At 37.8% G+C, this 17,085-nt stretch overlaps 1 protein-coding gene across 1 annotated transcript; it reads right to left on the reverse strand.

Moving 5' to 3' along the window:
* Positions 1-4,653: 4,653 nt before the first annotated feature.
* Positions 4,654-8,670, reverse strand: LOC101305881 (ribosomal RNA small subunit methyltransferase NEP1-like). Its single transcript, XM_004307059.1, has 7 exons — positions 8,247-8,670; positions 8,064-8,156; positions 7,706-7,850; positions 7,276-7,386; positions 7,093-7,175; positions 6,956-7,013; positions 4,654-4,896 (listed from the first exon to the last, which is right to left on the reverse strand). Exons 1-7 carry the CDS (start codon positions 8,481-8,483, stop codon positions 4,817-4,819), a joined length of 807 nt encoding a protein of 268 aa, XP_004307107.1. The 5' UTR covers positions 8,484-8,670; the 3' UTR covers positions 4,654-4,816.
* Between the last annotated feature and the right edge of the window lie 8,415 nt (positions 8,671-17,085).

The raw sequence follows: 17,085 nt of genomic DNA on the forward strand, positions 1-17,085 counted from the left end.
ACGACCTTTTCCCGTCGGCTAAGATCTTAGCCGACGAAAGGTCGTCGGCTAAGATCTTAGCCGACGAATTAAGCTGACAGGCCGACGAAAATTTTTCGTCGGCTAAAGTGCTTGTCCTGGTAGTGGTGCTCTCTCCCTTCGTTGTTGTGCCATCGGGATTCGTGGTCTCTTGCTTAGTTGCTTGACCTAAAACCCTAAGCTTTCATAGAGATGATTCTACATTTGGGAGATATGGTTCACATCAGATTTAAAATAGGTTCAGTGGCATGTGCCATAATTTTTAAATATATGTATTATTTTTTATTATCGTCACGCTGTCGAGGCCTTATGGTGTCTCACTTCACTTCCGCGCCATCAAGCTTCTTGGAGCCATCGAGATTTCTAGTCTCTTCCTTAGCTGCTTAACCTGAACTTCTAGGTTTGCTAAAGATGATTCTACATTTTGGAGAAATGGCTTGCATCAGACTTAAGATCTGCTCAGTGACATGTGTCGTAAGTTTTAAATATTTGTGTGATTTTGTGTCATTGAGTCTAAAAAGGGCTCATGGCTCATTGCCGTCAATAACCGCATTGGTTCGGTGTTTCAGAACATGACAATTGTGAATTGTGCATGTGTTATTGGTAAAATGTCAGATATTCAATCAGGTTTCATTTGCACAATCTGATAGTCTCGTAAAACCTCTCTCCCTCCGCCAAACTCGATGCTACTAGGGTTTCACAAAATTCTTTTTCCTTTCTGTCGGACGACGAGTCTGTTGATGTTGTCGTCGAACGGAAGCTTAAGGGTGGCTAGTTGGTGGTCATGCCACTGACGGTTGGTGGTGGTGGAACGAAGGAGATTATCTACTGATGGTATTAACCAAGAAGCTGTTGTTTTTCTGAGAGGTTGTTTCCACAAGGGTTGGCGAAGGACATGCGTCGTCGTCCGAGCATGCAGGTGGTGAGGTGAATGGGCTGGCGGTGCGAATCTGAAGGGTAGATAGTGATTTTGCTTGACTCGGATCGACTTCGATCTGAGTCATCTTTCTCACCATCTGTTTGTTTAAAGGTTATGAATGGGTGTGCCTCCTCTGTGCATGACGATGGTGGTGGAGCCCTTAAGAAGGCGCGCAGTCAGCTCGGTTAGCAGGGCGGTGGGTCGGCTGGCGGTCACAGGGAGGCTGCTTTTGGGTCAGGTCCTGAAGTGGATGTTTCTGAGATCCAATGGTTGGGGGTTGTGCCTGGGCACTTTTTGAGCCTATGTCTGGATCAGTTTAGCTTTTTCTTTTTTCGGTTGTTTTGGTTTTTTTAGTTTGTTTTTTGTTTTGGTGTTGTTTGTCGTCCCTCTCTTTTGGGTGAGGGTGTTAGGGTGTTGGTCGGTGTCGTTTGGTGGTTTTGGTAAGGTCATATTTGGTGTCATGTCTAGGGACTATTGTTTTAATATCAGTGTTTTCTTGTTGTCAATGTAATGGGGACGTTGCCTCTGCATATATGCTGACGGTTTTCGTGTATAGTGTTTGGTGGGGTTGTTTCTTCTTAAGGTTGGGTAAGAGGCTTCTGGATGGGGTTAGGAGTATGTTACATTTGGACTATTTCGGTTCATGTTCATTGTAATCGCTGATATGTGGGCAGAGATGAGTGATCTGTCACAATTATAATGGTTGATTATTATTATATGTTTTATCTTTCTCAAAAAAAAAAAAAAAAAAAATTCAGGTTTCATTTCAATGGCCCAAGTCGGCCCAACTCAAATTCTGAGCTTCAAGTTGAAACCTTCAACCATCCAAACAAAACCTAGCCGTCTGCCAGGGTTTTTCATCCTAGGGTTTCAGATCTTCTGCGGTTACTGAAGATATGGTTTCTCGATTGTCGACGGCCTTAGCGTTATCTGAAGATGTATTGGTGGATATTGAGGAGGTGGGTACGGCGGCGATAGCCAGTTCCTTCTTTAATTTGGTGAGAACTGAGAAAGTTAGCTGTAGACCTAATGAGGTTAAGGGTTTAAACGATGGCAGCGGTATGAGGACTGAAAGATCGGCTCTCGATATCTGCCATGGTAAGGAGCGTTTCTTGTTTGGTTTGAAGAAACTGGACTATTGCAATCAAATCCTTCACGGTAATAGATGGCATTACAATGTAAGGCTGCTACCTTAGGAGCAGTAGGATGGTTTGGGTGAGCTTGGGGAGGTTCCGCTTCATTGCTGCAAATATGGGTGACATCCCTGCGTTTGTGGACGTGCCTAAGGACGGATCGAGGAGTCTCTGATTATGAACGGAATTAAGTTTCCTGAAGGGTTGGTGGTGGAGGTGGATTTGCAATACAACAAGCTAATTGCCTATGGCAGAGATGACGGAGTCAAATCCGGTGATGCTTTTGCAACAGCCGACGAACAGCATCATCATCGCTTCTCCTCCAAAGAGGTCATTCAACTGAGGCGTTCTGCAGTTCTGCCACAGCTCGAATAGCATCATCATCATCGCTTCTGTTCAACAGTACGTTCAGATGCATCTCTAGCTAGCATTTGATAATCATCATGTTCTTTGGAACCAATTATGAATAGCCTGAATTTAGTCCAATAAAATATGTAACAATAAGAAATCAATGAAAAATACTGCATGGTTAACCCAAAGTATGAACAATGTGATCCTTTGGTTTTAATCTCATATTATACCAATGAAGCTCATATTCATCACCCATGAAGCAGCAATAACCTTGACCGTGTAAATATTGATTACATGGTCATGATAATCTCTCTCTTTACGGTTTTCATTATCATTTAGTGTATAATTCTTTCAAGATAAAGGAGGTGAACTTTCAAAAAAGAAGAAGAAGGAGGTGACCTTTTGCTCAATACCCAACAACAAAAACATCTACCCACTTTAATTAGAACTTTGTTGTATACTGTACAGCCAAGCTACTTCTAACACATTAAGCTATATATTATCAAAGTCACCAAACTGAGAAACAGAGGATAAATCAAAATATCAATATTAAAAAGATGCTTCGATCGCCGGTGAGCGGCCTTAGGAAAAGCCAATCCCATGAAGGTTGAGTGTTCAAATCTCATTAGCATCATGAGATAGGTAGGATGGATAAAAGAATTGTCATTTCTCTATGAAAAAAAAAAACGTTAAAGAAAAATATGAGACCTACTTCATGTATGCATCAAAGAGAATTAACGACGGCTGCCATATGGTGATGATCTGGAGCTTGTGGTAAGGGAGACATGGCAAGAAATACGAGCACAGCCATGATCAAAACCGGAACAAATAAAAGGATCAAAGGAGGCGGCGGCAGTGGTGGCAAAAGCAGCGGTAGTGCCAGAATAAACACTGTCAAAACTAATAAAACCATGGCAGATATGATTCTAAAGCTGCACCTCAACATTCATATCAATCCCGAAACATATATTCACTTCAACTGTGTTATCTCTTTTTCGCAACCCATGAATTCATTCCATGTAGATACATAGCTGCACTGTGTAGTTGATGAGTGACTTGTGAGTCAAGAATTGGAGGAGTTATTTACATACAATAAAAAGGTATATATTGGGAATATATCAGATCATCGATAAGAGAAGAGGAATGAATCGAAGAAGTGAAAAGGAAATGAGATGGAGATTGAGGAATATGATATGTATAAATAGGAGTTTGGTGGAGACGTGGAGTTTGCTGATAGAAATTAGGACTTTGTCCTTTCTCGGCCATGTCCCGGTTCACCCAACCTAAACGTATTTTACTTCTATATCAATAATTAATGACTGTTTAAACTTTAAAGGGTTCATTGTGCTTGGTCATGATATTTGCTAAAAACTTCGTTTCTTTTGCTCTTTAATATTGTCTGTCCTTTTCTTTTGTAATTACCCTTTGAAACAGTTCTTTCCAAGTTGGCTTACGCGACCTTTTTTCTCTACTTACATCTCTATTTACATAAGTCTCTCGTTATAAGTAAAAAGTCGTGAAACTCGTTATAGTATATCTGAGTTGTCTAACTTAATTATTAAAAAAAAGAAAAAGTTGGCTTACCCTAATGAGTACTGACAGATATGAGATATGCAAGTTAAATGTTTTTGAAAAGAAAAACATAGTATTAAGATTGAAGTATATATACATTAATAGGAACAATAAAAATGGTTTAGGTGTTGTACCTATCAATCAGTACTGTTCGATATTTTGTGCAACCACAAAGGCCGGCCTGTGTTTTGGGAGCAACCTAGGGCTTCTGATGGAGAACTTGGGATTTGCCGCTTCATAATGAACAGATAGACAAGTTCACTGTGAGTTTATAATTACAATATATCTGTAAATTACAATAAGGTTGTACCTCCCTGGTCCTCTAATTGTATATTAAGGATTATTACGTTATAATGCCTATTTACAGCGTTGCAAAGAGGTTGCGAGCCTGCGATTAGTGAGTTTAAACACTAACTCTGTATGTAATTAAACAGCTACCAGCTAGTACAATAGTCAACTGTTGATTTAAGAATAATGCAGATGAGAACCCTATTTGTGTTGTTGCCAAACAGTTGGGACAAACTGGTGTTTTGGTAGCTAAGGGCATTGCTTATGAGGATCTTTAGGGGTTGGCACTCTACAAGCTCGCCATTTTGAAAATGAAGATGGCCAATATCTTGTATCTGCATTTTGAAAGTAGAAAGAGATGCGTCGTCTGCTCAGCTTAAACAAAATTTCAATAAATAATAGATAAGATCCCACATACATCAATCTGAAACAAAACCTATAGTACCCTGAGTACATTTAAATTTTTTATTTTTTTTTAGCAGAAGTATTACAGAGACATTAATATCACGGATTTGACTACAACCAGTGGAAAGGATCACAAAATGTTCCACTTCCCCGCCAATGCTTGGCAAATCATTGTGATACAGTACGCAGCACTCAATGGATAACTACAAACTGCAAAATAACCAAAAAAAAAAAAAAGGTTAACACAGAAGAACCAAGTAAAACTACAATGCTACTACTAAATGTTCCCAGCAAAAATTCCTGGTGTTTATAACAATTTTAAATGGCATTAAACATGATAACTTCAAAAATAAAAGTAATAAAACCGACAAAAAAAAACACCACAAGAGTTCAACATGCAGCCAGCAAATTCGATGCCAAAATCTGAAGACATTCATGCAAAGTTCATTATCTTTTCTCATAGTGCAAGAGCCCTAACCTCCATACGAGTCTTCTATTTTCTATTTACAAACTCTTTTGTATAGCATTAACCATTCAACAGAGCAATATTCTCGAAGCATCAGCAAGCAGAAGGAACTTTTTATACTGATTCTGGTAGCTCACACAAATGCCTAGATCTTTTCCTAACTACTCACCCAGAACAATTTGGTAAACCAGTTAAAGCAAAACCTCATAATAACTTTTCTCAATGTCAGTAACTGACGCCACACAATGTAAGCTAACTAAGTCTAGCCATTAAGTCGAAACCAAAACGGATGAAGTCAATATCACACAAACATACATGTATGTATCCCATACATACATACATACATATAGAGGGAGGATCTAAAGAGGACCTCCTTACTTTAAGAATTTGAGGATTTCTACTATTTTACATTAGTAGATGACTTCAGTTAACTATCTCAACCGTTGATCCTCTAGATTCTTATGCAAGAAACATGTCTACAAACGCTAGGGTGGAGGCGCGCCCTCACCGGCGCTGTACGGTGGTGAATGGAGGGACGTCCGCACTTTAAGGCCAATGCGGACGTCCGCTCCTGATCCGGCCTGTCCTCCACCCCAAAAGACTCCAGCAGCATCCCCGACCACTTTCCCTCCCGGCGAGTCCGTTCCTTTCCAGTTTTCCGGCAAGATCACCCAAAACTTCAAACAAGATCAATCTTGCCGGAAAACTGGAAAAGAACAGACTCGCCGGGGAGGGAAAGTGGTCGGGAACGCTGCTGGAGTCTTCTGGGGTGGAGGCGCGCCGTCGTCGGCGCCAGAGGGTGGAGAACGGAGGGACATCCGCACTTTAACCCGAGTGCGGACGTCCGCTTCTGAACGGCTTCATATATATATTATATATATATATATATCTCCCATACAAACATACATACATATATATTTCAGTGGTTTTATCAATCTCATGATCTATATTGCAGAATCAAAAGCCCTAGAATAAAACAAATAAAGACCTGAAATCAATAACCTTGAGAAGCGGATCCAGAAAAAGAAGAAGGGGCTGTTTAGACGTAACAACAACAGAACACTTGCTAGGTAGTAGGTGTAGTTAAAGGGGCAGGATTGGCTGGATTTTGGTGGGTATAAAAGCAGGGGTATTATGGGAAATCTTGCTGGGTTTACATATAGATTTCAGATGTCTAAAGAATTTAAATTTTTCTGGGGAATAAAAATTGTGGTTGAATTACTTCGTTGCTGGGAGTTTCTAGAAGCACTCGATTACAAAACAAAAAGTAAAAAGACTTGCAAACACACAGACCAACTTCATGAACATACTAGTACATTAATCTAAGGTAGTTACAGGAACCAGCCTGGTCATCAACATTTTGACAAACGACCCCATTTGGAAGACTGATTTGGTTGCCAAAAACACAGCTAATGTTCTATAGTTTAACAGCTTGATTAAAGTCATTTAACTATTAACAATGAATAGATATTTACATAGAAGATGTAACTGAGTGATGCATGATTTTAGATTAACAATCATACATGCACCTTAAAGAAAATTGCATGGCCTAATAATTACTTCTAGGTCTATTTATGTAGCTTTGAATCCTAATATTTTCACAGGTTTTCTAAACTTATGTGTTTTTTTAATCAATCACCAAAACAGACCCCTTTTAGATGATTTTGAACCCCACCAGTAGGTCTATTAACTTCTGAGTAGCAGAGTTAAGAAAACCAAGGATAAACATGCAGGTAAAGAGAGCGCTCCACACAATTTTACAAAATCCAAAGCAGAAAAGAACACAATTGGCAATCAACTTACTCGATACAAAATCCTCAGTATAGTCCGTCTCAACTTTGCCATGAGCCATTGCACCGACCTGAAAATACAGTGTCATACTACGATTCAACTTTTACCATTTCATACTTAAGAGATAAAGCCACATTAGTACTGCATACCACAAAAACAAGGTCCGTATTGTTTTCAGCAGCAGCAACATAATTTTGAATGCTAACTAATTTCTCTGAACTGTACGAGAGTCCTGAAATGCAAAAATACATCAGGATTACATATAATAGATGTGTCACAGGGTTTAGGGTTTAGGATCATGACATAAATGCTTCCAAAGTACAAATACTCACCTACTTTTCGGGAGTTGACAGGTAAATACTGTGTCACAGGGTTCTTAATCATACGCATAAGTTTCTCACGCTTACCGACTGCAGATATACTCAGTTTCTGTAGCAACTGCACTGCAAGGTGAATGGCAGCATTAAACAAACTGTTAAAATAGGGTTTACAGGAAAAATCAAAGAACATGTTAGAAGTCAGTAAAACTAAGGCATCAATGGTGATGGTTAATGCTTTCATGTATGAAAGCTTCAAATTGTATAGTTTAGCTTTTGTCTGATCTTTTGTTGTAATGTGCCTATATAAGGCAACCATATATTGCAAATTTTGATCATCTGAATATCAGAAATAAGATAAAGAGGATGGAATTCTTCTTCTCACAATTAATCAGAACAGAAACAAGTTATAAAGCACGGTGTAAGATTAAATGGATGGACTTACACATGACACCAGAGAACCGCTTAAATGTCCTTGGGATACGAACAAATGGCTTAATCTCAATAAGTTTACCATCCTCAGTCTTCACATACACACATCTCAACCTCCCGGCTTTATTAATTGGGCTATCTAAAACCATAAGCAGAGCCTGTAGATCACAAAATACCCGTTGTAACATAATACACAAAGAAATGAATTTGGACAGCTGTTCTATAGCTTCTTCAGTCTAGTTTGTTCAATATATCATAGTACACCCAATTAAAATTCTTCATTCTAACTTTTTGCTCATTAACTAACAATAGATATAAGCATTTTTAGAATATATAAAATGCTAAAGCAACAAAAGCCCAAATCCGCTAACCTGATGAAGGATATCAGGCCTATAATGAGCAGGGTTTTTGCCTTTCTTCTTCAAGAAATTTGCGTGATCATCAGAATTCAAGAGCTGTTCAGTCTGTAACCATACAACAAATTTAACATGGAAATTTGAAGACCCAAATATCCAAAACAACAACTAAGCAACACAAGATCAACAAGATTTAACCTTTCCAACTTTGCCGATTTCCAAACAAGCTTTCTCGAGGATGAAGATGACCCCAGGTCCGTTCTTGGGGTTGGGCTCAGTTGGCGCAATAGGAATGCCCTCAAGTTCGAATTGGTCGTCAACCTTGGCTGTTTTGCTGGGTTCCTCTACTTGTTCTGCTAATTCTTCTTCATCTCTGTCGTACTTCTCTTCCCTCGACTTCCGCTTCTTTCCCTTCGCTGCGTACGGCCTCACCATTTTTAAGAACACAAACCCAACAATTGGGCTTCAAAACAAGGTTGAGGAGTCGAGGAGACGAGCCTGTCACACAAGGTTGAGAAACTCGGTGGTTCGGCGGAGGAGGAATACAGAGGAACCCAAAATGCTGAAGAGATAAGAGAGAATATCGGGGTCAAGGGTTTAGGGTTTAAGACACATTGACTTCGGCTCATTGTGGGACAAAACTTTATCTATACACCTTCACAAGTAATCTGTGCACCCAATCGCTAATGGACACTTCTGTTTTCTAACCTTTTTTTTTTCATAAAGGAGGAGAGTTATCAATTATATGTTGTTATTTTTTTAATTTTTTTTTTAGGAAGAATTATATGCTAAAACTTAAAACCACTTAGGTGTACGTTTGTGCAAGCTTGTGAAAGCTAGTGCAATTTCACCTTCAATTGATTGATTGAATAAATCAATAGTTCCATGTCCATCACTAGTTAATAGGTTCATGATCAACTTTTTTTTTTTTTTTATTTGATGCAATTATACAATTTTCATTTACATTGGATCTTTACTGAATACTGAAGTGATCATTATATACTGATGTGAATTTTAAACGGTGAAGTATAAATTATTCATTATCTATGTTATATTTAATGGTACCCACATTTTTAGCCAAAATGAAAGTCAAAAGACGATTAAATTCTTACACTATATATTACTTTTTGTTTAGAGGAATGACGTCAGGCCTTATATTTTTTAGTGTGTGCACTAAATGCAATCAAGTTATAGTACCAAATGCAAGTGCGCACTAAAGACCATGTATTAGTGTTTTGCATCTTCACTTACGTTGTTTTTATAGAGGAGGAAAAAAAACTGTTAAGCGGGAAGTAATATTTCAACTAGGTTTCTTCATTTTTGATATAAATATATTTTTTGGTAATTTTGCCTACACACAAAGTCTTATATAATTTTTATAAAAAGAAAAGAAGAAATGTGTATCTAATAGTTAGAGGTGTATGAATAAAATTTCTCGATAATCATAACCAAACAATGAAATTCATAATCAATGAAATTGTAATTGATGGAGTTCTAAAACTATCATTTCATAATTTCTCAAGAATTTAGAAAAGTCATCCAAACACAACATCAGGATTTTCCAAAGCCGTTGGATCCATTTTTATGAATTGGATATGAATGTAAACTCTGAGGTCTTTTTTATAAGCAAATAAGAGTATGATATTCAAATACGTATATACGTCAAACACAAAAAAAGAAAATAAAAATTGCTGGAGTATTCACTCCAAGAAATGGGGCATTGTCTTACATTAGTCTAGGAAACACTCAAGCCCTATTTATGTATCGTTAAGCCTCGTGTCTTCTTTTTTTTTTTTTTTTGTTATTCGGCCTCTTTTCTTTTTCTTTTATTTTTTTCTGGCCTTACTTTTCTTCGTTTTTGTTTTTTTTTCCTTGTTTTTTTTCTGGCCTCTTTTGCTTTTCTTTTGTTGGGCCTGCATATTTTCTTTTTTCAGGCCTTTTTTTTATTGGGCCTGCCCATCGTATTTTTTTCTGGCCTCTTTTATCATTTTTTTGCTTTTGTGGGCCTTTTGTTTGTCGTGTGGGCCTTGTTCTTGTATTGGGCCGTCGAGCGAAGCGTGCCTAACTTCAACTTGAGTCGCGGAGGCTAAAGGCAAGATGATGACCCATCTCTCTTCACTGTGAATACTCGGCCCAAGTGGGTTGGGCAATCATGTTAGTTGGGCAACCCTATATAAACACTATTTCCTTTTCCATATTTCCGATGTGGTAACTCTCTTTCTTATTTATTTCTCCTCTTTCCAAACTGAGAAATTATCTCCTATCTCTTCTCTTCTCTCAGTCCGACTCCGACTCAAATACCCAATCGTGTGGACTCGCACGTGCGTCTTCGTGTTCCTCTGAAAATCAAACCAGCCCTGAAACATTCTCCTATTCCCAGATTTCTGGTACTGGGTTCGATTCTTATAAGTTTCTATTCTTTCCTCGGTGCCTTGGGTATTCCCAGATTTCTATCTCTCTCTCTCGCTCTCTGCCGTTGAGGAGCAAGAACGGAGAAGCTAATGCTTCCTCGATGTCTCTCATGTTGTTCCCAGATTTCTCTCTTTCTCTGTGCCTTGATAAACTATTGCAGCTAGTAATGGAAGAGGAGTTCTAGGGAAAGTAAAGCTATGTAGAGAGAGACTGTGGTGGAACAGATTTAGGTGGAGAAAATGAGAAGCAGGGCAAGAAGCTAATGGCAAGAAAGAGTATCGAGGAATGTTTTGAATGAAGAACTGCACCAACAGAAGTGCAGACCACTTCTGAGTGATGAAGATGTTGATGATATCAGTGATGAGGATGTTTATCAGTAGAGGAAGACGACAGTAGTGATACCAAAGAAAGCTTACGAAGGATGCATACTAATGCATGTAGTCATGTACCAACACAGTGAGATCATCAACAGAGTTAAACACTAGACTCTGAATTTTTTTTAGTGCAAATGAAATTCACGTAATACTTCACATGATTAATCTTAATTAAAACTTGAAATGAATATACAGAAGAGATTGCATGACTTACGAAGTCTGGTACAATAAGCTTGATCTCCCGTTGAACATGAGGGCAAGATTGAGATACAAGTCCAATTTCTTGACTACAAAGGATATGCTGAGTAACTTCCTTATCGGGACTAAGTCATTACTTTCGACCTGCTAACAAAACATTTAGTTATACGAACCTTTTGGAAGAAAAAAATATAATGTGAAACAGTGCAATTTACTTGTTTCAACTTTCAAGTATATGTATTAATACAGCAGAGAGCATCGAGTAATGTAGAAGTGTTGTATATGCCATTCTCAAGCATGTACTGGCTATGAAACACCATGTACAGTTAAAGAGTAGAATTATAAGAGTGTTGTTTATGCCAACCCTACTTCTTTAGAATAACTGGAACCCAATCTCCCCAGACATGCGGACATGCAACATCATATTCTGCAAAAAAAAAAAAAAAGGATTCTAGTTCTACTCAATAGCTCACTTCTCTGGTGCAGGACTAGGAGGATGACCAAGCTTGACATTGGAAGAGGTTCATCTCTTGGAGCTTCATCTTTAACCAAAAGGAGTTAACTGTTCCAGACACTTCATCCTTGTCATAAACTGAATGTACAAGAATCATGAAGGCATTGCAATCTTTTGGTGCCATAAAGTCCTCTTTGTTGTTGGTAAGCTTCCTCACCATTCTTTCTTCTCATATGTTTCCTGCCAACTACCACCCTATATCTCATCATTGTAATTTTTTCTTGCATAAAGGACATTCAAGGCTTGAAATGTTGTTTTCTTTGGCCTGGACAATCAGGAAAGTTCATGTCAAATACAGTTGAACAATGATGTGCTTGTGTTGACAAAAGACGAAAAGGCCAAAAGGGATGTACTACAATTATATGCAAGCTACAAACAAAGAAATATTGATAATTGCAACTCAGAAGAGAAAATGTAAACTAATAATTACTTACCTCTACACCTTTCTAGCAAGCCCTCTGCATATCATGTTTACTGTCTCTATGAAAACCAGATTCTGAAGTACCACCAAGGAACCCATCAGCGAAATCATATATCCTATTTTTAGACCTATTGATCAATAAAGTTTATGTCAAATGAATACATGTGTTCACTATAAATCATATAGTACTGTACTATCTAGCCGGATGACAGATTTATGCATAAATGTAAGATTAACTATGTCAACCCAGGAAGGATCTATAATTTCATACATACAGCTTGATTCTAATTGAACACTATCTGCAAATCAATTGTTCCCAACTTCCCATTATCAATAGTGAAGCTTTGTCAAACAGAAGAAACCAATAGCCCTTTTTTTAGAACTTCTTAAACTGAACACAGAATCGATCACTGAGGCATGCAAACAGACCTTCAAGTATGACACTTCAGTTAAAGTATGAGATTTTATTTATTATTTTGATACCAGAGTGGCATGAAATGAGAAACGTACTGAAAATCAAAGAAGCCGCTAAACTTCTCAATATAATGAACAAAGCAAATACATATTGCAGACTGATGCGATGCAGTTAAATTCATGCCTTGTGCTTCCTAGTATGATGCCTAAGAAACATTTTTGCTGAAATTTATATATGTTTACCTACCGAGGATGACATTCAGCTTTTGGGGCCTCAAACGGAACACTACGTAACCTTTTCTGTTTGGTGCCCTTTTTTTCTAAGCAATTGTGGAATTGAGAGGCTGGTTTTGCCTTCTGCAGAAAGTGCACTCTACATGGACCAGCAATTCAATAGGATTTTCAAAGATGACTGAGGATGAGAGATTAAAATTTTCTACTTGTCATGATTTCTTGGATTTAAAGGACACTGTTATGTGCCATAAACTTCTCAGGAATCGGCCAATAGAGTCATCATGAGGACAAAGCTGACGAAGCTAGTTAGCAGAGCATTAAAGGACGATCCAAGCTCAAGTTTTATGAAACGTAAAAGAGTTATGTATAATCAAACCATAGTTGAAAGTTATAAGTAACCAGAGAAAGACAACGATAAACAATAGGAGGTAATATGATCTTTAAAACAATAGGTGATTATAAGGTTGATTTCAAGGCCACTTGTGCATGGAAATGTCCAAATGCTTAGCGGTTTCATTGAAATGTGAGAGCATCCACAAAATGCTATAGCATCCACCAACCATCTCGAAATCCACCGGAAAAGAAACGCCACCGGTTTGCCACCATATATCAGTAACACATTCCACTACAATCATCGACACTCAGCAATGCTCAATGGCGGAGAACGAGAGAGATAGAAATCTGGGACTAACCAATCATCGAGGTAGGAACAGACGGTTATAAGAATCGAACCCAGTACCAGAATCTGGGAATAGCTGAATCTTTCAGGGCTGGTTTGATTTTCAGACGAAGACGAAGACGCACGCACGTGTGAGTCCACACGATTGGGTATTTGAGTTTTTTTGTTTATACTGATTGGGTATTTGAGTTGGAGTCGGACTGTGATAGGAGATAACGCCTCAGTTTGGAAAGACCGAAAGAGGAGAAATAAATAGGAAAGAGAGTTACCACATCGGAAAAATAAAAAGGAAAGTAATGTTTATACAGGATTGCCCAACTTACATGATTGCCCAACCCACTTGGGCCGAGTATTCACCGTGAAGAGAGATGGGTCATCATCTTTCCTTAGCCTCCGCGACTCAAGTTGAAGTTAGGCCCGTTCTGCTCGATGGCCCAGCACAAGAACAAGGCCCACAGAAGAAAAGAAGAAGAGGCCAGAAAAAAAATGATGCAGGCAGGCCCAACAAAGATAAAAAACAGAAAGAAAAGAGGCCAGAAAAAATATATATATGCAGGCCCAACAAAAGAAAAGAACAAAGAGGCCTAAAAAAAGGAAAATAGAAAAGAGCCCAGAAAAAAAAAAGGAAAAAAAAAAAAAAGAAAGCCCACGAAAAAAAAAAGAAGAGCACGAGGCTTAACGATACATAAATAGGGCTTGAGTTTCCTAAGCTAATGCAAGATGATGACCCATTTCTTGGAGTGAATATTCCAGCAATTTTTTTTGCCAATCTTATATTTTTCCATGCATTATTCATTTTACAATTCAAAAATATTTTTTTGTTAATAAAGAGTAAGATTAAGTTGCTAAAATTAACATTAAGATACTATAGAGATGCATTTATTACTATCCTATAGAGATGCATTTATCCTATTATTAGTGTACCGATACATAAAGAAAAACTCTACGAGATCCTCTCGTGATCTGGTTGGCGTCCTGCTACTTGAATAGTCGAAATTCTCGTCTCCGACATATCTCCCTTCTGCTGAAGATTCACACCTCAAATGCGAGGTTTGTACGACTATGAACCAATGTAGCAAGAGCAGAAAATTCGCCACCCAAGCTAACCAAATTAGTGATGCTTTTTAGATTTTTATTGCCTTTTATTATTGTATAGAATGTTGGCATCGGTGTCGGCAAACCTCATGTTGCTTCGACAGGGATGTCGACTCACCAGGGAGATGCGACGGTGTGGGTTTGGTGGTACGCTGGAAGAGCGGGTGGAGCGGCGGTGACTGCGTTGGTGGTGTATGGCTGTCTGTATCGGTTTTCTTGATCTGGGATGGAGCTCTTTGTCGCGGTGGTGAACTCTTTGAATGAAGGGTGGCTGTTTTAGCGTCATGTGATGGGCATGGTAGACTTTTGCTGGTGGCCGTTGAGATTGGTGGCGGAGCGGTCATGTTGCAAGTGGAGGTGGTGGTGGCTCCTTGCTGTGTATTCTTAGGAAGTAAAATTCTCAAACTCTAAGGGCTAGTTTGGTATTGTTGTGACTTCAAAAAAAAAAAAAAAAATGCTACTGTTGTACTGCGAAACAATCAGCTGTGACTTAAAACAGTTTTGTGTTTGGTAAATATTAGTTTTAAAAGTGTTATCAAGATAAAATTTATTAATTTCTAGTGTTTTTAGTGACAACAATCAGCTGTGACTTAAAACAGTTTTGTGTTTGGTAAATATTAGTTTTAAAAGTGTTATCAAGATAAAATTTATTAATTTCTAGTGTTTTTAGTGACAACTGTTTTTAAAAGTAATCTTCAGGTTGCTTCTAAAAGCTGCTGCCAGTGACCTGTAATTTTCAAAAAAAAAACTGTTTATCTAAAAGTTCAGATAAAAGCTTATTTTTTTTAAAGTGAAGCTGTACTAAACTAGGCTTAAGTGGGTTGGTTGTGGGCCCAAGTTTGGTTCTTTTTTTTGTTTTTGTTTTTTGTTTAATTTTTTTTGGATTTGTCAGGGTTTAGATGTCCTTCTTCTTTGAAAAGGGGTTTTGGGTTTTGTTAAGTTGGTCCCTCCTCTTTGAGCGGGGTTATGATTTTGATAGGTTGGTGTCGGGGCCGTGTCATGGTTATGGTGTCGTTTTTAGGGACTATTTTAACGTCAGTTAATTCTTGTTATCAATGTAATGGGGAGGTACATGTACATATATGTTATAGTTTTGACATATTGACATATAGTGTTTGAAAGAGTTGTTTCTTTTTTATATTGACTGTAAGGATGTATATGGGCTTATGCAATAGGTTAGGTTATAGTTGAACCCTTGTTGGTTCTTGTCCACTGTAATCGCTGATGTTTTAGGTAAGGAGAAGTGATTATGTCCACCACTAATTGCTCCTATGGTTGTAATTTAGGATTGATTATACATGGTTTACTTTTCTTTTCTAGAAAAGATAAAAAAAATTGTGAGAACTCATAACTTTAGTAGTCAAGAGAATACACTTGTATAGGATCAAAATATGGATAAAACTTGCTTCCGGACTGGTATGTACGTGTGTGTCCGGACTCTCTATTATTTACATACTTTTGTCAATATAAATCATAATATTAACGGTTTAAAAGTTGAATTAACTAATAAAGATCATGGTAAGGCTAGGGTGTGTTAATGCATGTGATGCATCAACTTTGTCCTCAAGTTATAAAATGAGTCCTCAAAGTAGTAATATTAGTCGTTAAAGTTGTAAAAAAAATTAGTTACAATATTAGTCCTCATTTGTCCTTAAAGTGGTAATTGAGCCCTCAAAATTGTAATATGAGTCCTAAAAGTTATAACAACTTTTTTTTTTGTAAAGTAAAGAAGAAGAGAAGACACAGAGAGAATAGTTGAGAGGAGGCAGAAGTCTACTCATTTATTCTCATTAGCCTCTTTATATAGAGGTAGGGTTTACATCAGAGTACATAACTAATGAGTAATTACGTGGACAGCCACATAGATTATAATATTTATAACACTCCCCCTTGGATGTCCACCAATGAATGATGAAATTAGACACGCATAATGTTGTCTCATTAAAAACCTTATCAGGTAAGAAAAACCCAGTGGGAGAAAAATAATCCTGGTCAAAGGAGAAAAAGAGTACAACGCGCATATGTCTTAGGTAACATACTTCTGGATGCTCCCCTTGATGAGAATCTCCCCTTGAATGTTGCAAGCTTCATGCACCGTAAATAACTGTTTGATTTGTCCATCACTAAAGTGAGACCATGCGCGCTTTGCATATAGGGGCTCATCATGAAATTTTAAACCTGCAAAGTTGAAACAATACCAACAGAGCTAAACGATTATAAATGGGTCTTACCTCATTAAGTCGTATGACCTAATTCATACACTAAGTAATAGCTAATCAACATAAGCTAATTGACATTAAAGCACTGAAACATCATCATCGCGTATCCAGCCATACACATCAATATCTTTGTGTAGTGATATGTCTCATATAAGCTCTTCAAGAGTTCTAAGTAATTCATAACTTTGAAAGTTAGAATATGTAGCAACATAATGGTCATAATTCGAATTTTATTTTGTAGTCCAACCATAGTACTCATTGAGGCAATTTTGATCACGTTAATTTTAACGGAATGAGTACATATGAGCTAGCTTTAGACTACTTGATTCCATGAATTAGCTTCAGGCTCTCTCAAGTATTCATGGATCAAATTACATTAGAATCATTCATGTACTTGAATCATTTGAGGATTTGACAAGTGATACGCTTATAATGACACTTCACTTCTGAGAATTTAGTTTATCAATGTGTCTTTAA

The sequence above is a fragment of the Fragaria vesca genome, linkage group LG7 (genome assembly GCF_000184155.1).
Source record: "Fragaria vesca subsp. vesca linkage group LG7, FraVesHawaii_1.0, whole genome shotgun sequence".
Taxonomy (NCBI): Eukaryota; Viridiplantae; Streptophyta; class Magnoliopsida; order Rosales; family Rosaceae; genus Fragaria; species Fragaria vesca.